Raw genomic sequence first — 23423 nt, forward strand, 5'->3', positions numbered from 1 at the left:
CTCTCATGTCCTCCCAAGTCCAAAACTCCCTTACCTCATTTTCACGCTGCTTGGTCCTTTGTTGGTGCGATATTCTGTCACGGTCTTGGAAATGAGTGGACCAAAGCGCAGCGTGAGTATATTTCCGCATATTTATTTAAGTGAAACTAACAAAACAAAATAACAAAACTTACAAAGACTGCCTCTAATTGGGAACCACATTAGCACCAGAATAGAAATAGATATAGTAGATCGCCCCATAGTCACGCCCTGACCTACTGCACCATAGAGAACCAAGGGGTCTCTATGGTCAGGGCGTGACAACTTGATTATTCTGCATGTGATATAACGGTTTGTTACATGCAATATTTGCTTTGTGGACTTCACCAGACAGATGTTGCTCTCCGGTTTTGTGATGAAACAAACGTATGTGTAGTTGAATTTATTCCGCCACTGTGTGACTGTTGTGTTTTTGTTGTCACGGCCTTATTGTATTTCACGGTGGCGTATGAACGATTGAGTTATAGAGCAAACAACACAATAATCATAACATAGGTTGTTATATGGATTTTTTACTGGCTTGGCTTGGCTTCCTCAGTGATTTTACCCACATGCCGCTACTGAACGGTACCTCGGTACCGGTACCCCCTGTATATAGCCTCATTATTGTTGTTTTATTGTGTTACTTTTTTATTATTTTTTACTTTAGTTTATTTGGTAAATATTTACTTAACTCTTTCTTGAACTGCACTGTTGGTTAAGGGCTTGTAAGTGAGCATTTCACAATAAGGTCTACAGTTGTTGTATTCGGCGCATGTGACAAATACATTTTGATTTGACTTTGATTTGATTTGAACGGAAATAACAAAAACCAGCAAACACTCTGCCCTCCATGGAATGAGTTTGACGCCCCTGATCTAACCCCTGAACTTAACTCAAATATATCAATAAGACCAACACATAGAAAATAGATGGAGAGCTGGGGTTGAAGTATAATGAGAGAGGGAGTGAGAGAAAGAGATAGAGTTGGATGGAAAGAGGGAGGGACAGAGACGGGACAGTTGTCACTTAAGCGTGTCCTGATGAATACTAATTGCTGTGAACTAAAGAGCCAGAAAGAGTTCCATTGATGGCTGAGCACAATGGAGAAGGGACAGGGGAAGTAGAGGAATTCTATTATTTCATTTTTCCCTTCTCCTCGTGATTGTATGCCAGCCCGCCGCCTGTTGTCTTTGGGGGGAAAGGAGACTGTGGCTCTCACAATGCAGCCCTTGTGTCTGGAGCCACAGGGCCAGAGTAAGCCAGGGCTCACACAGCTTCCTCCCTCCCTGCAAGATGGAAAGGCCCTCAGCGTACAGGCAGGCTTGCGATCAATAGGGTTTTGAAATGATAAATTGAGCTCACTGGCGTAGGGGAAACCCCAATAGCCCCCGCAAGGTGGGGGTCCCACGAGCTCTGGGTGCCCATGCGCCCATCATCTCACACCTACAGTATGTCTAAATTTTATTATATATTTTTTATAAATCATTGACAGTAACCCTCCTTTTAAATGTCAACATGTAGCAAGCAAAGTGTTTGTGTTGTCAATCTACATTGGGCTGTTACATGGAAAATTAATTTTACAATCTGCAATGTTTGAATTTCCAACTTTAATTGCTGAACAAGTACATACAATATTGTCGCCAGCCATCATTCTAAATAGCAGAATTGTGACATCGTAGGCCTATAGCTTCGTGAAACATAAACGTTAGGCTTAACATGAGAAAATGCAGACCAAATAAAAGTAAACAAGAATCCATTAAAGCAAAGCTATAGGCTACTACAAGCACTAGCACCACATAATCTGATAGGCAGCCGTGTAGACGTCGCAATTTAAGAACCATGGACAGCGATCAGTAAGTAGTCTAAACTTCGTGAGTGGCTAACGCATTCAATTTTCTGAGGTCCTGTAACGGCTGTCGTAGAGAGGGGACCAAAGCGCAGCGTGTTGATTGCTCATGATGAATGTTTATTATAACTTAAAATAACAACGAGAAAAACGAAAGTGCACAGTTCTGTCAGGTACATAGACTAAACAGAAGACAACTACCCACAAACACAGGTGGAAAAAAACCCTACTTAAGTATGATCTCCAATTAGAGACAACGAGGACCAGCTGCATCTAATTGGAGATCATCCCCCCCAAAAAAACATAGAAATAGAAAACTAGAACTAAACATAGATATAGAAAACGTAGAAAAACACAAAACACCCCCTATCACACCCTGACCTACTCTACCATAGAAAATAACATCTTACTATGGTCAGGACGTGACAAGTCCAGAAGACTCCGACTTTTCTGGGGTCCAGAGAAACTGCACTACACCAGTGGTTGAGCTAGCAGTAGGTTACAACCTTGCTACTGAAAGTCACAGCATGGACTAGCAACATGGTTACTTCCATGGGGATATGGTACTGTTTTACCCATACACAATACCAGGCTCAAAACTAAACATGTATAAATATCCATTTCTCTAACTGTCTCTCTATAACATAAATACAGTAAACAGACACATTCTAGTTTCAAACCCTTTGAAAACGGGCAACTTTTCCTCACTTCCTCTCACGTGTCCCTTATTGACAAGTAGAGGATGGAGGCAGAGAGAGACAATGGTAGCCTGTCAGATCACATCCTCATTAACATCTGGAGCAGAAAGGAGAACCCTGTTTACACTGTCCACCATGGCCTGAGACATATGAGCACTGGTCTGAGAGAGGGGGGGAGGGAAGGAAAGGGAAGAAGGGAGAGGGAGAGGGAGAGGGTGAGGGAAGAAGGGAGAGGAGGGAGAGGGAAAAAGGGAGCGGAGGGCGAAGGAAGAAGGGAGAGGAGGGTGAGGGAAGAAGGGAGAGAGAGAAAGGGAGAGGGAAGAAGGGAGAGGGTGAGGGAAGGGAAGGGAGAGGGAAGAAGGGAGAGGAGGGCAAGGGAAGAAGGGAGAGGAGGGCGAGGGAAGAAGAGAGAGGAGGGCGAGGGAAGAAGGGAGAGGAGGGCGAGGGAAGAAGGGAGAGGAGGGCGAGGAGGGCGAGGGAAGAAGGGAGAGAGAGAGAGCAGGGCGAGGGAAGAAGGGAGAGGAGGGTGAGGGAAGAAGGGAGAGAGCGAGAGAGAGAGGAGGGCGACCAAAGAAGGGAGAGAGAGACCTTGGAGGTCAAAGGGAGGAGGGAGGAGGGAGAGATTGGGGGGGGTGAGGGAAGAAGGAAGAGGAGGGCGAGGGAAGAAGGGAGAGGAGGGCGAGGGAAGAAGGGAGAGGAGGGCGAGGGAAGAAGAGAGAGGAGGGTGAGGGAAGAAGGGAGAGAGAGGGGGAGAGGGCGAGGGAAGAAGGGAGAGGAGGGCGAGGAAAGAAGGGAGAGGAGGGAGAGGAGGGCGAGGGAAGAAGGGAGAGAGAGAGAGAGGAGGGCGAGGGAAGAAGGGAGAGGAGGGTGAGGGAAGAAGGGAGAGAGAGAGAGAGAGAAAGAGAGAGGAGGGCGACCAAAGAAGGGAGAGAGAGACCTTGGAGGTCAAAGGGAGGAGGGAGGAGGGAGGAGGGAGAGATTGCAGTGGCAGAAAGGGGCTCAGAGAAAAAGAAAGAAGATGTATTTGCTTCCAAACTATCCCACCAACGGTCATGTTTGGCTGAATAACCCTCAAAGGTGATCAGTCACCACTGTTTTGAAGAGAAAAATAAATCCTCATCTCATCAACTGCTGCAGGTTAGAACTTTGAGATTTTCTTTTGGTGTCTGTTGATCTGTTTTGGTCCTCCTAGGGGCAAATGTTCTATGTATAAAACTGTTCTTCTTAGTACAATCAAAATTGCTCTACCACATTATGTAACCACTCTAAATCAGATAATGTTGTTATTCTATTGCAGGGACAGGGAGGGTGACTTGCTTCATTATGAACTGTGCTGCTATTTTGATACTGACCACAAGTTGTTTCAGTTGGACGTCTGCTATTTATCTCCCAAACAGGCAAGGTATGTTTGATCATTTTCTGAGTATAAAAGGTATTTTAGCTTATGACAGGAGATTATGCAGAATTGTATCCATCTATTGAATCTGTTCAATTTAGTTCATGAAGGCCACTAGCTATAGGTCAGTGACATTGCTTATTGATGACCATAAAATAATTCTAACCGAATGTAATGTATGAGACTTTCATTGTTGAATAATGGAGGACTATGGAGGAATAATCTTACAAGGAAGCTGTTTTAATTCCCTCAGCAACAAAGAAATTGAAGTATCTGCTTGAGCCACCTGTTTATGCTGAAGTAACCAGCCCTCGGGGAGGAAATGCCACTTTGCCATGTGTACTGCGATTCAAACCAAGCCATTACAATGTGAAATGGACAAAACTGGAACCACTTCGTCGTGGAAGCGAGAACATTGTCATGATTACAAACGGTTCAGCCCACAAACCTTATGGCCTGCTTGGGCCACGGGCCTCGCTTCGTAAGGCTCATGCCATGGATGCCTCACTACGACTCAGCAACCTGGAACTAGAAGACGTTGGTAGATATCGCTGTGAGCTGATCAACGGTATCGAGGACGAGAGCGTCATCATTACATTGGAGATAGAAGGTACATTTTGATGATTCTTGTAACCTTTCAAAACATTCCAAATGTTGTAAAGAAACCGTATTGCTTGCTATCAGACAAAAATATATTTGGAGAAAAAAAAGGCAGATCAGACAAAGTTTTTGATATGTTGTGTGACTTAACATTAACATAGAAAGAGACAACTTCTATTTACTTTTAGGGATGGTGTTCCCATATCAGAGCAAAAACGGCCGCTACAAATTCACCTACCAGGAAGCTAAGGAGGCCTGTGTTGAACAGGATGGCACATTGGCCACATTCAAGCAGCTATACAGAGGTATTCAATTTTCAATCAGTAAAACATTGACAGTTTATGCTGTAACTTTGCTGATGCCATAGAGGTTTATGTAAGGCTAACGTTCACTAAGTAAACAGTAACACATTCTCGTTGTGTAGCCTGGACAGAGGGTCTGGATTGGTGCAATGCGGGATGGCTCGTCGATGGGACAGTCCACTACCCCATCCTGCACCCACGAGCAGAATGTGGGGGGGAGCTGCTGCCTGGCATTCGGAGCTATGGCCCCCGGGACAGGATCCGGGACCACTTTGATGCCTTCTGTTTCACCTCTAGAACCACAGGTCAGCTGAATGGGTTTTGGTGCTTTGTGACGCTGTCAAATAGCAATGTCAGTACAGTCTTCATGTGCCAAATTAGTTCCACCCCTTTTAATTCGGGATGCTGCTTATTGAAAATGAATAAAAGGAGTTCAATTGGATTTGGGTGATGTGGTACATTTAAAAATAGTCTGGAACCAACATATTAATCGAAACATTAATAAGGATGCAATTACATTATAGTATTGGTAAAAGACTGTGTTCAGAACAGTCTGAAGTTATTCTGACTGTAAACTTTCCATAGCAACAGGGTGACCTTTGGCGATACATAGGAGTGGCCTCGTTAATGGTCCTGAGAGGATGGTGATGGACAATAAAGGCTGTTGTTCAGACACACTTGTAAACAAGTCCATCTGTGGGAAACTAGTTGCCCTTTAGTGACATTAGAAAATCCACTATAATCGGAAAATAAAAACCTCAGTTGAAATGTTGAATTTTAAAGATAGTGGGTGGTTTTACCATATAGCACGGTTCCCTAATAAGTTTACATTTTTTATTGTTGGACATAAAAGACTGTACATTTTAATTTAGGAAATATGTTTGAAAGTATTCCCACACATAATAGAGAGATATACAGGTATGTGATCGTATACAAATGTAAGCAAGGTTTGAAATTATTATGTTTCAGTCAAATGTTATATCTGTTTGGACTTCTTGCAGTCAATTTGCAGTCTACAAACTATTTGAAATTATTATAATTATCAAAAAATCTGCGGCTGAATCTAGTTGATGATCGCTGCAATATAGGGATGGCTCCAGCACCATACTTAACTTAAATAACAGTAATGATATTGTTGTGAGTGCATGTCAACACTTCAGATCCAGAATGACTGAGACAACAAATTACTTCTAATGCTTTAGCACAGGGGTTATCAACTAGATTCAGCAGAGGGACGATTTTGTTCTTGAGCGGATGGTCAGGGTGCAGGGACATACTTACAAATAATTTGTGAACTGCAAAAATTAACAGCAAGAAGCCCAAACAGATATAAAATTTGACTAAAACATAATCATTTTAAACCTTGCTTACATTTGTATATGATCACATATATACTGTACTTTGGAACAGATTTCCAAAATTTAAATCACTTGGAGCTGATTTGCTGATGTTTTTACAGTCTTTTATGTTCCACAATAAAAGAAATGCTCAAACCTGGGGGGGCCAAATAAAATCACCCGCAGGCCAAATTCGAACCACGGGCCGCCAGTTTGCGAACACTGCTTTAGCAGGTTAAAGAGCTTGTATTCCCCTTCCTCTCTTCCAGGCTTTGTGTTCTTCGTTGGAGGGCCACTCACATTTGGGGAGGCAGTGCAGGTGTGTAGGGGTGAGGGAGGAGAGTTAGCTCTGGTTGGCCAGCTCTATTCAGCCTGGCGTTTCCTGAGCTATGATCGCTGTAATGGAGGTTGGTTGAAGGACGGCAGTGTGCGCTTCCCTATCACCACCCCTAGAGAGCGCTGTGGCGATATTCCCGAGGCTGGGGTGCGCACCTTTGGGTACCCCAACAAGACCCTGCGTCTCTATGGTGCCTACTGCTACAGGTAGCTGTCATGAGACCCATAGCGTGTGGAGCCTACATCCCAGACTTCATAGATCCAAGACGCAGCCATTGTGAAGACTACCAGTGACCCCTACAGGTTTCATTACGCAGAGCTTGCAGATACAGGTAGTCAAAAGGCTGGGAACTGGTTCCTCAACAATGGCAAAAGATACAAGTAGCTCTGCGCTTTTCTGCAATACTACAATATGTTATTACAGGAAACCTCAAAGGCTTAACACCTTTTTCCATGGAACACATCAATAAAAGCCTGCCACTTTTATGAGCTTTACTGCAACAGGTAACAACTGCTGTACATGTTTTCCTGCATTTGTGTAACATTCGTTTTGTGATCTTTGTTATCCAAGAAGCACTATTCTAATGTAACAGGATAGTTATTACACAATGACAAATTCATAAAATGCTGTTGTTAGCTTTTTATCTGATGTAAGAGAGTGTGTGAATAGCAGAATGGGAGAAAGTATATCCATTGAGCATAACTGTAATACAATAAAAGATCTTGAAAGTGTATTTGATCAATGGAATTAAAATAGAATTAAAATGCAACTGTATTCACATGGATAAATACATTGTAATCAATTCATTTTATTAGATATTTATTTTCTATTCTCCAAAAACTCAGACTACATTACAAAATTAAGTTTTAATTAGTTTTACAATGACCTTTTTTCTTTCATAACAAGTTCATTATGTAATTGTGCAGTCACAAATGGGATTAACAATTAGCGTTATTTGATTACTGTTAAACACTACCAACGTAAAGTAGTGTTTAATGATGCATGAAAACTGAAATACCATTGTGGACATTTTCACATGTTCTTCCTAGTATCTTAGTGATTACGTTTTTACGAGAGTATAAAATAACAAACTTTGGATTCTGCCTATTTTCAAACCAAGTACTTTAAAGTGGATATTGGCTTCTAATATTGGGTCCAAAGTTCGTAAGACACCTGAAAAACAAAGCACCAGATAAGAGGACATGTTGAGAAAATGCTTTGGGTTGTGGGAATTGAGAAGGAGATTTTCTTATACAAAAGCATACCAAAGTGGAAATCTTAATTCTGTCTTTGTGGCAGAGAGTGGGAAAGTGGCTTCGGTTAATGTCAGACCAGCTGAGGTTGAGATTTAGGTTGCACTTTACTAAAATCCAACAGTGTCGTAGCACAGGTGGATATCGAAGTATTTCACTAGTCAACAATCACATACAACAAACAAGCCCAATGATGGATGGGACATCTTCGTTAAAGCTCATTCCAATGACAAACTGTTCTGTGCAAATTTGATCCATTTCCTCTAATAGTGGCCTTATGTTGGGATGTACTCTTATTGTAAGTGTGATTGATCAAGTCTGTTGATGTTCTAAATGGGTTTATTCTGGAAAGAGCTGGTGACAGGAATGTGATGACTCGTTCTCAGGGAGAACATTTATTTTACAAGGCTCCACCTTGTTGGAGGGACAAGGTTGGACAGTCTTTGAGTGGAACATAAGATACCAGGGAAGGGGGCAGAGGGAAGGGGCATATTGAGTTTGATGAACTTATTAGTTCCACTTGATGTCCCAGAACTCTGAAGTGGCTTTCTCCGTGGCTGTGTCCACCACCTCCACCCCCTCGTTCTGATAGGGTGGCGTCGTGACCTTCTGCTCTCCGTCTGCTAAGTTGCTCAGGGCTGGAAAAACATCGCAGGTACATCATGTCATTATCACAGTGAGCATAAAATAACTTAAGCGGGTCATACAATGATAACATTAGAGACCTATCCCACACATCATACATTTATTTAGTTGTATGTCAGTCAATAGAATTAATGTCTGTCCTCACCAGGGTGACAGGTGATCAGAGCCTCCTCCCATTGGCCGTTGGATAGGCACTTAATGACGGGGTTCTGTGTCTGGAGGAATCCTTCTTCACAGTAGTAGCGCACCTTGGAGTTGGTCTCGTAGCGCAGACGCGACTTACCAAACACCTTGGCATTGGCAATGACGGGGGGCTGGCCACAGAAAGCTGAACAGAAATAATGCGGTTAGGAGTGCAAATACATTAAAACTATACTGAGAGATTGAGGACAACTTCTATGCTACACTACCGTGGTGGTTTTGGTTGTGTACTCACAGGTGCCCTTCTTGCAGGTGTAGGAGAGGTGGTAGTTACAGGGCACATCGCTCCAGCGCCCCCCGTCATGCCATACCATCACCACACAGTCCTCTCCAGACAGGAAGTAACTGTCAGGCTGGCCCCGGTACCAGTTCTCATACAACTGGCAGAGAAAGATGGGAAGTAGGATGAAGAAGTAGGGGAGTTTTAATAATGTTAGTTGACATTTAAAGTAGCAGAGAAGTAGTATGAGAAGCAGATCACATACCAGGAGGTTATTTTTGCATCAGGTCTTACAAAACATAAGTGAGGATGTTCTGTATACCAATGGGATACAATCCCAGAGGCACGTTCATGCAAATAACATTATGTTTACGGAGAACCTAGACATATTTCATGGGAACACAGACTATGTGAGATTTACCAGAGGATTCCCGTCAGACCAGCGGAAGTCTCCCTCTATGGTTCTGTCATTCAGTCCCATCCACTGGTACTCTCTGTACTTATCTAAAGGGAAAGAGAGAGCGCACTGTAACTTTGGGCCTGCAAACACTCGCTCACTAGCAGGTAGGGGCCAGTGTCAGTCTACAGGCCATGGGAAACAACTAAGGAATGCGAAATAATCATCTCCATATTTCTAGACATAATACTAACACTGGCATCCAAGCCCTCCCATGCTTCATGGTAAAATGAGTGGATGGCAGGTAAGACATGAAAGAAGACAACGTTGCGTCTTCCCTGGACCATACAACCTTAAACAGTCAAAGCCATCTGTTTAAACAATTGTTTTTAGTTTACAAAACATTCCTCACAGATGGTACTGGGGTTACAGAGGGGTCATTACGCATTCAGGTTATGCATTTTGGGACTGTAAGTTCTGTTCACACTGAATAAAGCTATGACAAATAGTTAATTTAACAAATACTCCCATTTAAATGATTGAATTACCCCTTTTTAACAGTCCACGGATGAGGGTTACACAGGTCAAGTTATGCAGAGCACTTGGAGCTGTCTGTTACAAGATCAAAGGACATGTTTTCAGGCCTGCTGTACCATTAATGTAGTCCTGTTCCTCAGGGGTCATGACCGAGATCAGGTGAGCGCCACACATACGACAGTGCTGCTCTGCCACCTCCCAGCCCTGACGCTTGGTGAAATGTCGGTAACAGAAGCCCATGAACTTTTCCCAACCCGGCTCACACACCTCCAGGTCTGACCAACAGGAAGAAGAAGAGGTTAGATGCACACAGAGGAGACAAAAATATACACAAGGGGGAGCGATATGTTCATTATTTCAACATTATCTTTGAGAAAACAAAACATGAAATCTGTTACTGTACCTGTCTGGCACATGTCTCCTCCATAGGTGGGCAAGCAAAGGCACTTGGTTGAAGACCCACTGTCAACACATGTTCCCCCGTTATAACAAGGATTCTCTAGGCAGGCATCTGAGACAAAGGTAGGAGAGGACAAGCATTGGCACCAATGTAAATGCAGTAACAACATATCTAAAATATTTTTGGTGTGTGTGTGTGTGTTCCATTTTTGAATCCCCTCTTTAGAGTGTCAATGTAAAGGACAGATATGATGGGATCACTTTATTGTTGATTTACATGGGAATTTATTTGACTGCCACTGGAGGGAGCCATTATACCAACAGTACTCAACATCATCATAGGCCTACAGTGGCCTGAGTGTTCAGTTTACAGAAAATAGAATTTTACCCATGCAGTCTTTTTAATTTTATTTTTAAATCATCACTGTATGTCTAATAAATCACAGTGTTTATTTCATGGAAATAAGTCCCTGAGTCCCCTTTTGCCATTGAAATGCTCAGTATGATCGTGTTGATACAAATTGAAATATATTTACATATACAGCCCTGCTTGGCGGATAGGATTGTCTAGACCAGGGGTGGGAACTCCAGTCCTCAAGGGCCTGATTGGTGTCACACCTTTTCTCCATCCCTAGCAAACACAGCTGATTAATCAAATTGCATTCTAAACAGAAGATCATGATTAGGTGATTATTGGAGTCAGGTGTGTTAGCTGGGGCTGTGACACCAATCAGGCCCTTGAGGACTGGAATTGCCCACCCCTGGTCTAGACTCTAGAGCCCCTTCAAAGTAAGAGGATACATATGCAAATAAAAGATGACTGGTCATTGGTCAGAATAATCAGATCAGATTGTGATGTCATGATGTGGGCCAAAAACTCCCTCCCACCTGAACAGGCTGAAATTCCAGGTATTTTTTTTCTTCTTCAAAAAGCTCTTCCACTAAAAGGGAATTATCATAATTTTTACAATTTCAGAGTGTTATTTCGACCTCATAGTGTGGAAATATCATTACAAAAAACAGGAAATCATGTTTTGACTGCACTGCCCCTTTATTTATTTTTGTTTTGGCTCTGTACTCCAACACTTTGAAATTATACAATGACTATGAGCTTAAAGTAAGGGTATTTTCATCAACATAGGGTGAACTTACAGCACTTTTTGTAGATAGTCCCCCCATTTTAGGCAACCAAAAGAATTCACTTGTGTATTAAAGTAGTTGAAAGTTTAGTATTTGGTCCCATATTCCTAGCACACAATGACTAAATACAGTACATCAAGCTTGTGACCCTACAACCTTGTTGGATGCATTTGTTTTGGTTGAGTTTAAACTTATTTTGTGCCCAATACAAATTAATGGTAAAATGGTAAATAATGTATTGTGTCATTTTGGAGTCACTTTTATTGTAAATAAGAATATAATATTTTTCAGAACACTTTGGGGGGGGGTAGCATCCACATTAATGTAGAAGTGTTTAGAATTTCAAATCCAAGGTGGCGGAGTAGAGCCAAATCAAAACCAAAAAATGTCACTGTCCGAATACCTTTGGAGCTCACTGTATATTATGTTCCCAATCCTTTGCTGCTATGAACAGAGACAGCTCCTCCTGCTGTGTGTTGACCTCCAACAGAAACAATGATAATCCCCTTCTTTTGCTGAGTCAGTTGTTTACTCTGACTGCCATGTGAATGCATTTTTTTTTTACTTTCTAATGACTAAGCAGAGTGGGGGAGGCATGAGACCATAAAATAAATCCAAGAGTCAAGTGAGTAATTTAAGGTGAGTTATATGGTAGAAAGTATGCAATTATGATTTGCATTAACACATGCATTCAAATAATTGTCATGGTTTGAGTTACATTGAACGTTACCTGAAATGTTCCCAAATCTTGGAGAAGTAGGAGTGGTAATCAGTTTCTCCTCATCAACGTCCTCTGAATATAGGGGTGCTGCCATCGTAGCCTGGTCATTGTAGTCCTCTGTGGTGGGCGTCGGGCTGGGGGTCTCCTCAGGCTCCTCAGTGAGTGGAGTGATGGAGTCAGGGTCCTCAGTGACTGAGGTCTCCCCACTGTACTCCAGATTTGCATCGGCCCGGGACTCCTGGGGTACGGTAGGGGAGGGCAGGGGGGTCTGGGACAAGTCAGGGAGCAGCGTGATCTCCGTATCAGTAGAGAGCGCATCTGTGCTATTGACAGTTGTGCCATTGATGGGAGTGACAGTTTCATTCATGTAAGGGACGTCTGGTTCAAGGATCCCTGAGCTTTCTTCAGATTCAGCAGATTCAGAGTGCTCCTCGTCTGATCCTAAGCTGGACTCCACTCCCTCTTGGCCACTCACCACCTGGTCACTGTCCTCGTTTCCACTCTCCTCATCTCCACTCACCTTCAGGCCACTCTCCTCGCCTCCACTCGCCTCCTGACCACTCTCCTCGTCTCCACTCGCCTCCTGACCACTCTCCTTGCCTCCACTCGCCTCCTGACCACTCTCCTTGCCTCCACTCGCCTCCTGACCACTCTCCTTGCCTCCACTCGCCTCCTGACCACTCTCCTTGCCTCCACTCGCCTCCTGACCACTCTTCTCGTCTCCACTCGCCTCCTGACCACTCTCCTCGTCTCCACTCACATCCTGACCACTCTCCTCGTCTCCACTCGCCTCCTGACCACTCTTCTCATCTCCATTCACCTGCTGACCACTCTCCTCGTCTCCCCTCGCCTCCTGACCACTCTCGTCTTCTCCACTCACCTCCTGACCATTCTCCTCATCTCTACTCACCTCCTCACCAGAAGCTGTCTCTGGCGTAGTAGTTTCGACTACTTCTGGGATTTCACCCAACCCCTCTTGCTCCACCTTCTCTAGCCTTTCCTCGAGGGGATCAAACCCAGAAGGAACGCTGGATTCTGGGATGAAGGTTATGAAGTCACCTGGGGAGCTGGCCTCTGCTTCCACGGAACGCTGGGTTGGGGGGGAATAGGTTATAGGTATGGGGGATGTCAAGTGGGTAACGTCAAGCATTCTCTTGTGGACCCCCGAGGCTTCACTAGAGTCAGTGTCATAAATAACTGTAAGGACTTTGTCAGTTGGAACTGAACTCAGGTCAGTGTGCTCATCCTGGTCAGTGGAACCCATGGAAACTTCTGGTAATGAGTCCACTGTGCCTCCTGCCTCCTGCTCCACATGGTCATCTAGGGTAGAGGAGTCGGGTGACATGACACCAGACTGCTCCTGAGTGGGGTCATAAGCTGCCAGGAAACAGATCACAAACATTATTCAAGCCTACAGTTAGTGTAGCCCTGTCCACACTTGAGTGTTCAGCTCTTAATAAAAAAAATGTAGCACACATTACATATGCACAAATGTTTTATGTAATTTAAAGTCTTCTGGTCAGGCTCCGTAGACGGGCACATTGCCCACCGCTCCCGAATATACTACTTGCCAATGTCCAGTCTCTTGACAACAAGGTAGATGAAATCCAAGCAAGGGTTGCCTTCCAGAGAGACATCAGAGATTGCAACATTCTCTGCTTCACGGAAACATGGCTCACTCGGGATATGTTATCAGAGTCGGTACAGCCACCTGGTTTCTTCACGCATCGCGCCGACAGAAACAAGCATCTCTCTGGTAAGAAGAAGGGCAGGGGTGTATGCCTTATGATTAACGAGTCGTGGTGTGATCATAACAACATACAGGAACTCAAGTCCTTTTGTTCACCTGACCTAGAATTCCTTACAATCAAATGCCGACCGCATTATCTACCAAGAGAATTCTCTTCGATTATAATCACAGTTGTGTATATCCCCCCCAAGCAGACACCTCAACGGCCCTGAAAGAACTTCATTGGACTCTATGTAAACTGGGAACACCATATCCCGAGGCTGCATTTATTGTAGCTGGGGATTTTTTTAGGGTTAATCTGAAAATAAGGCTCCCTAAATTCTATCAGCATATCGAATGCGCGACTCAGGCTGGCAAAATCCTAGATCATTGTTACTCTAACTTCCGCGATGCATACAAAGCCCTCCCTCGCCCTCCTTTCGGCAAATCTGACCACAACTCCATTTTGTTGCTCCCAGTCTATAGACAGAAACTAAAACAGGAAATGCCTGTGATCAGGTCTGTTCAACGCTGGTCCGACCAATCTGATTCCACGCTTCAACATTGCTTCGATCACGTGGACTGGGATATGTTCCGGATAGCGTCAAACCACAACATTGATGTATACGCTGATTCGGTGAGCGAGTTTATTAGCAAGTGCATCGGTGATGTTGTACCCACGGTGACTATTAAAACCTTCCCCAACCAGAAATCGTGGATTGATGGCAGCATTCGAGCAAAACTGAAAGCGAAAACTACTGCTTTTAATCAGGGCAAGGCGACCGGAAACATGACCGAATACAAACAGTGTAGCTATTCCCTCCACAACGCAATCAAACAAGCTAAGCGTCAGTATAGAGACAAAGTAGAGTCGCAATTCAACGGCTCAGACACGAGAGGTATGTTGCAGGGTCTACAGTCAATCACGGACGACAAAAAGAAAACCATCCCTGTCGCGGACCCCGATTTCTTGCTCCTAGACAAACTAAACAGCTTCTTTTCTCGCTTTGAGGACAACACAGTGCCACCGACGCAGCCTGCTACCAAAACCTGTGGGCTCTCTTTCACCGCAGCCAACGTGAGTAAAACATTTAAACGTGTTAACCCTTGCCAGGCTGCCGGCCCAGACGGCATCCCTAGCCGCGTCCTCAGAGCATGCGCAGACCAGCTGGCTGGTGTGTTTACGGACATATTCAATCAATCCCTATCCCAGTCTGCTGTTCCCACATGCTTCAAGAGGGCCACCATAGTTCCTGTTCCCAAGAAAGCTAAGGTAACTGAGCTAAATGACTATCGCCCCGTAGCACTCACTTCCGTCATCATGAAGTGCTTTGAGAGACTAGTCAAGGATCATATTACCTCCACCCTACCTGACACTCTAGACCCACTCCAATTTGCTTACCGCCCCAATAGGTCCACAGACGACGCAATCGTAATCACACTGCCCTAACCCATCTGGACAAGAGGAATACCTATGTCAGAATGCGGTTCATCGACTACAGTTCAGCATTTAACACCATTGTACCCTCCAAACTCATCATTAAGCTTGAGACCCTGGGTCTCGACCCCGCCCTGTGCAACTGGGTCCTGGACTTTCTGACGGGACGCCCCCAGGTGGTGAGGGTAGGAAACAACATCTCCACCCCGCTGATCCTCAACACTGGGGCCCCACAAGAGTGCGTTCTCAGCCCTCTCCTGTACTCCCTGTTCACCCATGACTGCATGGCCATGCACGCCTCCAACTCAATCATCAAGTTTGCAGACGACACTACAGTGGTAGGCTTGATTACCAACAACAACGAGATGGCCTACAGGGAGGAGGTGAGGGCCCTCGGAATGTCGTGTCAGGAAAATAACCTCACACTCAACGTCAACAAAACAAAGGAGATGATCATGGACTTCAGGAAACAGCAGAGGGAGCACCCCCCTATCCACATCGACGGGACAGTAGTGGAGAAGGTGGAAAGTTTTAAGTTCCTTGGCGTACACATCACGGACAAACTGAAATGGTCCACCCACACAGACAGCGTGGTGAAGAAGGGGCAACAGCGCCTCTTCAACCTCAGGAGGCTGAAGAAATTTGGCTTGTCACCAAAAACACTCACAGCCTTTTACAGATGCACAATCGAGAGCATCCTGTCGGGCTGTATCACCGCCTGGTACGGCAACTGTTCCACCCACAACCGTAAGGCTCTCCAGATGGTAGTGAGGTCTGCACAACGCATCACCGGGGACAAACTACCTGCCCTCCAGGACACCTACAGCACCCGATGTCACAGGAAGGCCAAAAAGATCATCAAGGACAACAATCACCCGAGCCACTGACTGTTCACCCAGCTATCATCCAGAAGGCTAGGTCAGTACAGGTGCATCAAAGCTGGGACAGAGAGACTGAAAAACAGCTTCTATCTCAAGGCCATCAGACTGTTAAACAGCCATCACTAACATTGAGTGGCTGCTGCCAACATACTGACTCAAATCTCTAGCCACTTAATAATAAAAAATTGGATGTAAATGTATCACTAGTCACTTTAAACAATGCCACTTTATATAATGTTTACATACCCTACATTACTCATCTCATATGTATATACTGTACTCTATGCCGTTCGGCCATCGCTCATCCATATATTTATATGTACATATTCTTATTCATTCCTTTACACTTGTGTGTATAAGGTAGTTGTTGTGAAATTGTTAGATTACTTGTTAGATATTACTGCATGGTCGGAACTAGAAACACAAGCATTTCGCTACACTCGCATTAACATCTGCTAACCATGTGCATGTGACCAATAGAATTTGATTTCATTTCACTTGAAAGAGAGTCACACAGTCTATATACTGTAAAAGCTTCCAGTAATTTATTGGGCAAACCACCAACGTTTCGGCATCACTGTGCCTTCTTCAAGGTAATGTCATGAATGCTTGAACCAGGTTATGTAGACAGTCACGTTCATGCATTCATGACATTACCCTGAAGAAGGCACAGTGATGCTGAAATGTTGGTGGTTTATCCAATAAATTACTTGGAGCTGGTATATAGACTGTGCGACTCTCTTAAAAAAATTAAAATAATTATAGCCTATAATTTTATAGCCTTTTATAGCGTACCACCCTCCATCCCACTGCTGTCTTGGCTCTGAAGCTAAGCAGGGTTGGTCCTGGTGTCACGACTTCCGCCGAAGTCGGCTCCTCTCCTTGTTCGGGCGGCGTTCGGCGGTCGACGTCACCGGCTTTCTAGCCATCGCCACTCCATTTTTCATGTATCCATTTGTTTTGTCTTGTTCTCTGCACACCTGGTTTTCATTCCCCAATCAATTCATATATATTTATTCCTCTGTTCCCCATCATGTCTTTGTGTAGGATTGTTTGTGTTACGTGTATTTTGATATTGTGGATATCGTTACGCGCATTACTTTTTGTCTATGTTCCGTGTTTTGGGCACATTTTATGTTATTTTTGTGCTGTCATTTTGACCGGAATAAAAAGTGTGCCTATTCACTACACTCTGCTCTGCTCTCCTGCACCTGACTTCGCCTCCGATACACTCCTAACACCTAGTCGGTCCCTGGATGGGAGACCAGATGCTGCTGGAAGTGGTGTTGGAGGGCTGGTAGGAGGCATGTTTTCCTCTGGTCTAAAAAAATATCCCAATGGCAGTGATTGCGGATAGTGCCCTGTGTAGGGTGCTGTCTTTCAGATGGGACGTTAAACGGGTGTCCTGACTCTCTGTGGTCACTAAAGATCCCATGTCACTTATCGTAAGAGTAGGGGTGTTAACCCCGGTGGCTAATTTCCAATCTAATTTCCTAATCATGCCCAGCTTCCAATTGGCTCATTCGTCCCTCTCTGTAACTATACCCCAGGTCGTTGCTGTAAATGAGAATGTTCTCAGTCAACTTACCTGGTAAAATAAGGGTTAGATCAAATTAAATAAATACAATTTACTCGCCGTTAGTCAACACCTCCACCACCTTTTTTGGGGGTGCACCAGCTCATGGTTTTATGTCATTCAATACCATTAAATATTTACTGCACTAAATCTTCAGTACATTACATAAAGATAAGTGTAAAAAAAACTAAAAGAACTTATGCACAAAAAGGCTTTATGGACTCACCATATTCAGAGGTAGGGATCAGTTCATAGGGGTCCATCTCCACTGGGCTTAGGGTAGCCAGGTCTCCTGACTCAGCAGTAGCAGAGCCACTGTTCTCCCCTGTCTGGATGACCAATGAGTCCAGTGATGTGGTATGCTCCTCAGGGAGAAGGACACTGGCACTGTGGTCCACAGAGTTGGTTCGGCGGTATTCAGGTGTGTTCTCCCAGTATGGAGGCTGAGTGGTGGACTGGTCAGTGAAGAGCTCTGTTTCCTCGTGAGGTGAAGTGGAAGATACAGATGTATCCTCGACACCCCCAGCGATGGCTCCCTCAGGCCTGATGGACCCTCCTGAGAGGTCGTAAGAGGTGCTTGGGTAGACCATGTCTGTGACATGCTCCACCTGGATGACATGCTCATCTCCGGAGTGGTCCTCCTCAGGAGGTGTGGGCAGCCCACTTTCCAGTTGCTCCTCTGGAGAGCTGTCATACCTAGTAGTGGCTTCAACTCCTGATACATTAGAGCCTGCGGTCTCAGAGGTAAAAGTGTAGTGATCGGTCTCCTGGGTGATCTCTGTTTGCATATGGCTTTCCTCTGAAATACCATACTGAGACTCTGTTGGCTCACCACTCTCAGGGGTTGTGCCAGGCATGGGATGTGGATCACTGGACCCGTCCACTTCCTTATATGATGTGGTGGGCATGGGGGCCTCCAGAGCAGTCCCTGGTACACCCTCTATAGAGGGCTCTCCTGATTCCACGTTTGACTCTAACGAGGGCTGGAAGGGATCGGGGCTACCAATTTTGTCTTCATGAGCAGTGGTAAGATCACCTGATTCATAATTTGTCTTGGGAGAAGGTGGATACAGTGTTGGGTTTGCATTCAGCTCATCATAGGGTGTGACTGGGTAGTTTGAATCTAAGTTTGCCTCCTCAGGGGCAGGCTGATATGATTCTGGGTTGCTGACCTCTTTCACCGGTTGCCAGGTGTCCTCTGTGGGCTCCAGGTCTTGGAGGAAGGATGTGGGGGTGAATGGGTCTTGGGGTTCAACCGGAAAGGGTAGCTCCTCGTGATAGACAACAGTAGGGCCCTGGCCATCGACAGCCGCCTGCTCCTCTCCAGGCTGGTCTGGGTACTGCTCCCCATGAACAACCTCCTGTTCCTCTCCGTGCTCCCCAGGCACAGCCTCCTGCTCCTCTCCGTCCTCCTTGATGTATGCCTCCTCAGTAACAGCCCCCTGCTCCTCTCCGTGTTCTCCAGGAACAAACCCCTGTTCTTCTCCGTGCTCCCCAGGGACAGCCCCCTGCTCTGGGTACTGCTCTCCAGGGACAGCCCCCTGCTCTGGGTACTGCTCCCCAGGGACAGCCCCTTGCTCTGGGTACTGCTCTCCAGGGACAGCCCCCTGCTCTGGGTATTGCTCCCCAGGGACAGCCCCCTGCTCTGGGTACTGCTCTCCAGGGACAGCCCTCTGCTCTGGGTACTGCTCTCCAGGGACAGCCCCCTGCTCCTCTATATGCTCTGATGGGTGCTGCTCCTCTGGAACAGGGAGGGCAGTCAGGGAGCCCTGAGCTTCTTCGCTCACCACCTGCTCCGTCACCTGACTCAGGCTGAATTCCTCCAGAGGCTCAAACACCGTCACAATGTCCTGGCCGATGTCCTCTGGCTCTGTTGCTAGGTAATCATGGGGAGATTCGGTGTGAGTGTTGCTGTTGCCTGTCAGATGCAAGGGCAATAAATCAAAGTTAGGCCAGAGGATGAGTTAGAATACAGTAGGAACTGCGTTGGGATGCCACTACTGAAACCCAGCATAACTTTCAAAACCTCTTACCTCGGAAGCAGTAAGTGTCATGGCGAGTGTGTGCCTCTGGAAAGCCTGTCTGGTTCAAATGGCGATAGACAGTCCTGACCCCAGGCTCCCCTCCACCACAACGCTCCCTGGGAGTGACAATGGGGTAGCGTACACTCCCATCAGCCAACCACCCCGGGCTGCAGGCGTTCAGTCCGTCATTCCAGGCTGCATACAGCTGACCTGTGGTAGCCAGCTCCGCTCCCTGAGCCAGACAATAGGCCTTAGCTTCCCATAGGGTGAAACTTCGGGGGGCAGAGCCATGGAACACTTCCCCTGTAGATATGGAGGGAGAAGTCAGGTTGTAATAATCTGCACTTGATCAAATTCATGACATACTCCAATAAATAACACATTTTCCTACCCTCTATGTTCTCCACATAACAGTATACATCGTACAGCTCATCAGGTTCCAGCAGCCCATAGTTCCTCACTCCAGGATGCCCGTCCATGTCTCCAAAACATCCCTCTCGTGGCATCTGGATGGGATATCTGTGGAGAAGAGTGTCGATATTACATAGTGTTATACAACTGTTATAACAAGGCGGAAAGTCTATTGAAGCATCTCTCTATCTGTGTCCACTTGATATGAGAGAACATTTACAGTGGTCTTTTATTTGCCTGGCCCTTACCTCACTGAATGGTCTGAGAGCCAGCCTGCATCACACTGCTCATAGCCACTGTGGTAGGCTGCCAAGAGCTGCTCTGGGGTGGCGATGTGAGCCCCGATCTCTTCACAGGCGTCCCGGGCCTGCGCAAAGGTAAAGGCATAGCGACTGGAAGCATCCCGGTAGTGGAACACCACCCCTGTTGAAGGTCCACAGTCTTGCCGTTATTTCAGATTCAGTATTTTGTGTGAACTACAGCTACATTCACAAGCATAGGCTATATCTGATTCATTAGGTTACAAACTGCTCTAGTCAGGCAATCCATAATCTATTACTTGCTGGGTGCATAGGGTGGGACAACCAATTCATCTCAGCAGAATTTGTATGACATTATAAAGGGACAGAAGTGTACAATAAGTGTACAGAACATTAAGAACACGTTCCTAATACCGAGTTGCACCAGAACAGCCTCAATTCGTCGGGCCATGGACTCTACAAGGTGTCGAAAGCTCTCCACAAGGGTTCTGGCCCACGTACACACTGTTGAGTGTGAAAAACCCAGCAGCGTTGCCGTTCTTGACACAAACTGGTGCGCCTGGCACCTACTACCATACCCCGTTCAAAGACACTTAAATCTTTAGTCTTGCCCATTCACCCTCTGAATGGCATACATACACAATCCATGTCTCAATTGCATCAAGGCTTAAAAATCCTTATTTAACCCGTCTCCTCCCCTTCATCTACACTGATTGAAGTGGATTTAACAAGTGACATCAATAAGGGATCATAGCTTTCACCTGGATTCACATGGTCAGTCAATGCCATGGAAAGAGCAGCTGTTCTTAATAATTTGTACACTCAGTGTAAGTGGTAATGTACAGTCAGTGTTTATGCTGTGTTTTGTAGGACATTCTCTGTCTCTCCTAGAGCCATCCTGCGACTGACAATTCTGACTGGCTCACTGCCTGCTGAGACACAAGCATTGACACACACACTCCTGAGTTGTTATTGTCATAGGTCAGGAACTCTGGCTTATCCCCGACATCTATGACATCAACCCCCGGCCTCACCTTTGACCTTGACCTGAGCCACACCGTCGGCATCCTCCAGGCCCTGCTGCACCTCACAGCGGTAGAAGCCAGAGTCGTTGTACTGCAGGCCATCCAGCCTCAGGGTGAGGTCGGCTGGGGAGGAAGCGTAATGGAGCAGGGAGGCTCGGTCCTTGTAGGCCTCGCTGACCTTCACCCTGTCCCCTCGGGCCACCAGGATCTCAGTCTCATGGCCCTGGGACAGAACGCTCCACTTGACCCTGGGTAGGGAGAGGACGGCGTGGCGGCCATTCGTGTTGGGGGGCGGGTGGGACAGAGACACCAGGCAAGGTAAGGTAAGAGAGCCCCCCAAGATGGCAGATAAGGGAGGGGTCGTAGGGATGGTCACCTGTAGGAGTCTGGAGTCATCTGGAGAGTGCAGAATAAATGGGTTAAATTGCTGACTTTATAGTCAAAAAGTTCACAGTTTAAAAACAATTGGGGGGGGGGGGGGGGGCATGTCTCAGGTTGCAGTTGATGTTATTTGTTAAAGTCTTGAACCCATTTAAAATTCTTGCCAGTTGCCATTTGCCGTAATGGTGTTGTTGAAACAAATATGGGATGAGACACTTCCTCTTCACACCTGGGCACATCAGTTAACCTTGATTTTTGCTGTTAAAGTCACACCTTCTAAAATAGTTTCCAGAGTGTGTGTGTCAGCAAAAACGATGAATAATCGGGGCGTGATTAGAAAGCGCCCCTATACCCTTAGAAGTCAAAGGTCATAGATCATTGAACGGATGTCAGTATAGCCGGGGCTGACGGAGGGTAGTCACGCACCTGACGCTTGGCTGGGGGTAGAGGAGGACGGTAGGACGAGTGGACAGATGGCACACAGCAGCAAAGACAGGAGCATCTCCAATCTGCAATAGAGAGAAATAGAGAGGTGGGGGGGAGAAAGTGACACAAAGACAGAAAGACCGTTTCATTATCGTGAAAGCTTAATAGACGAATGGAGAAGTGCTGTAGAGAAAGTGAGAAAGAGGCAAAGAGGTAGGGATGACTCCCTCGATAACTCTCAGAGGGTCCTGTGGCCTCTTTGGATACCTGGAGAAAAGATAAGACATACAAATATTGATTCATGCTTACAGTCATTCATCAACCTCAGAGTATATTACTAGACAGTGGCAAGTGGCCAGCATTCACCAGCCACCTCAGCCTCTGCGACCGTAAAGTAAAAGCCGTGGCTAAGACATCAGCGCTGTCATTTAGCAGAGACCTTGAGACATAGGATGAGGTGGCACATAGGATGGTGTGTTAATCCATCACATGCAACGTCAGTCCTGATCAAGCTGAAGTCCTTTTGAAGTAACAAATATTCATTCTTCATTTTGAAAAATGGATTTGTATGACAAGTGTGAGGGATTGTTCTTTAGTTCTGCAGAATTTTGTTGAGCTTCCAATAAGTTAATTGATGAGTCTATGGATATGTCTTTGTGGGGTTTTGTGTTTTGCATGTGTATATAAATCTCTTTAAATCAGGGAGTGTCATTAGTCAGATAGTGTGTGTGTGTGTGTGTGTGTGTGTGTGTGTAAAGTAGCTGTGAGCTGCCTGTGCCTTTTTGCATCAGTCAACTAGAGTGTGTTAGAGAGTAACTGTCTGTGTGGCCTTGGTGTTATCCAGCTGGCATGAGTCAGACTTTGGGAGCTCTCGAGTGTGAGCAGAATTCTGATGTCCCCCAAATTCCCCCAGGATGGCATGGCACAAAGCCCTTTCTCCAACTCCACTGCTTTATCATCATTATATCCCTTTTAGCAACCTAAATGTTAAATCCCAACCACCCCCACCCCATTAACATTACCCACGCACCAAAGACACACAGACACAGCTACACATTTCCCCCACTGACTCGATAGGACCGCCACATTACCCATTCTGAGCAGGCCGGTGTATTCAAATAAGCAGTGCGTTTCTTAGAGGGTGCAAAAATGTATACATGAATAGAGTCCCCCCCCCCCTACTGGATGTGTTGGTGAATGAACTGCGCAGTCATGCTGCAAA

General features: G+C 45.7%; 2 protein-coding genes across 6 annotated transcripts in view; one reads left to right on the plus strand and one right to left on the minus strand.

Moving 5' to 3' along the window:
- LOC115178845 (hyaluronan and proteoglycan link protein 2-like) lies at positions 1–7268 on the plus strand. 3 transcript variants are annotated; one of them, XM_029740220.1, is made up of 6 exons: positions 1–112; positions 3863–3967; positions 4215–4571; positions 4750–4866; positions 4986–5168; positions 6470–7268. In XM_029740220.1, the coding sequence occupies exons 2-6, from the start codon at positions 3889–3891 to the stop codon at positions 6745–6747; spliced, it is 1014 nt and encodes a 337-aa protein (XP_029596080.1). In that variant the 5' UTR covers positions 1–112; positions 3863–3888; the 3' UTR covers positions 6748–7268. The 3 variants fall into 3 exon arrangements, with proteins under 3 accessions (XP_029596080.1, XP_029596070.1, XP_029596085.1); XM_029740210.1 differs by lacking the exon at positions 1–112 and adding an exon at positions 3544–3702; XM_029740225.1 differs by lacking the exon at positions 1–112 and adding an exon at positions 3544–3702 and having other exon boundaries at positions 3869–3967.
- Positions 7165–23423, minus strand: part of LOC115178811 (brevican core protein) — a 21353-nt gene continuing 5094 nt past the window's right edge. For 2 of the 3 annotated variants that reach the window (XM_029740148.1, XM_029740157.1), the window contains 13 exons: positions 22202–22284; positions 21404–21790; positions 20358–20532; positions 20090–20217; positions 19708–20001; positions 17901–19592; positions 12060–13427; positions 10194–10301; positions 9907–10065; positions 9278–9360; positions 8872–9016; positions 8581–8763; positions 7165–8428 (listed from right to left, as the gene is read on the minus strand). In XM_029740148.1, coding sequence (XP_029596008.1) covers positions 8301–8428; positions 8581–8763; positions 8872–9016; positions 9278–9360; positions 9907–10065; positions 10194–10301; positions 12060–13427; positions 17901–19592; positions 19708–20001; positions 20090–20217; positions 20358–20532; positions 21404–21790; positions 22202–22284 — 4933 coding nt within the window. In that variant the 3' untranslated portion in view covers positions 7165–8300. The remainder of the gene's footprint in view (positions 8429–8580; positions 8764–8871; positions 9017–9277; positions 9361–9906; positions 10066–10193; positions 10302–12059; positions 13428–17900; positions 19593–19707; positions 20002–20089; positions 20218–20357; positions 20533–21403; positions 21791–22201; positions 22285–23423) is intronic. The other variant, XM_029740166.1, reaches the window with a different exon arrangement.

Source organism: Salmo trutta, chromosome 3 (assembly GCF_901001165.1).
Source record: "Salmo trutta chromosome 3, fSalTru1.1, whole genome shotgun sequence".
Taxonomy (NCBI): domain Eukaryota; kingdom Metazoa; phylum Chordata; class Actinopteri; order Salmoniformes; family Salmonidae; genus Salmo; species Salmo trutta.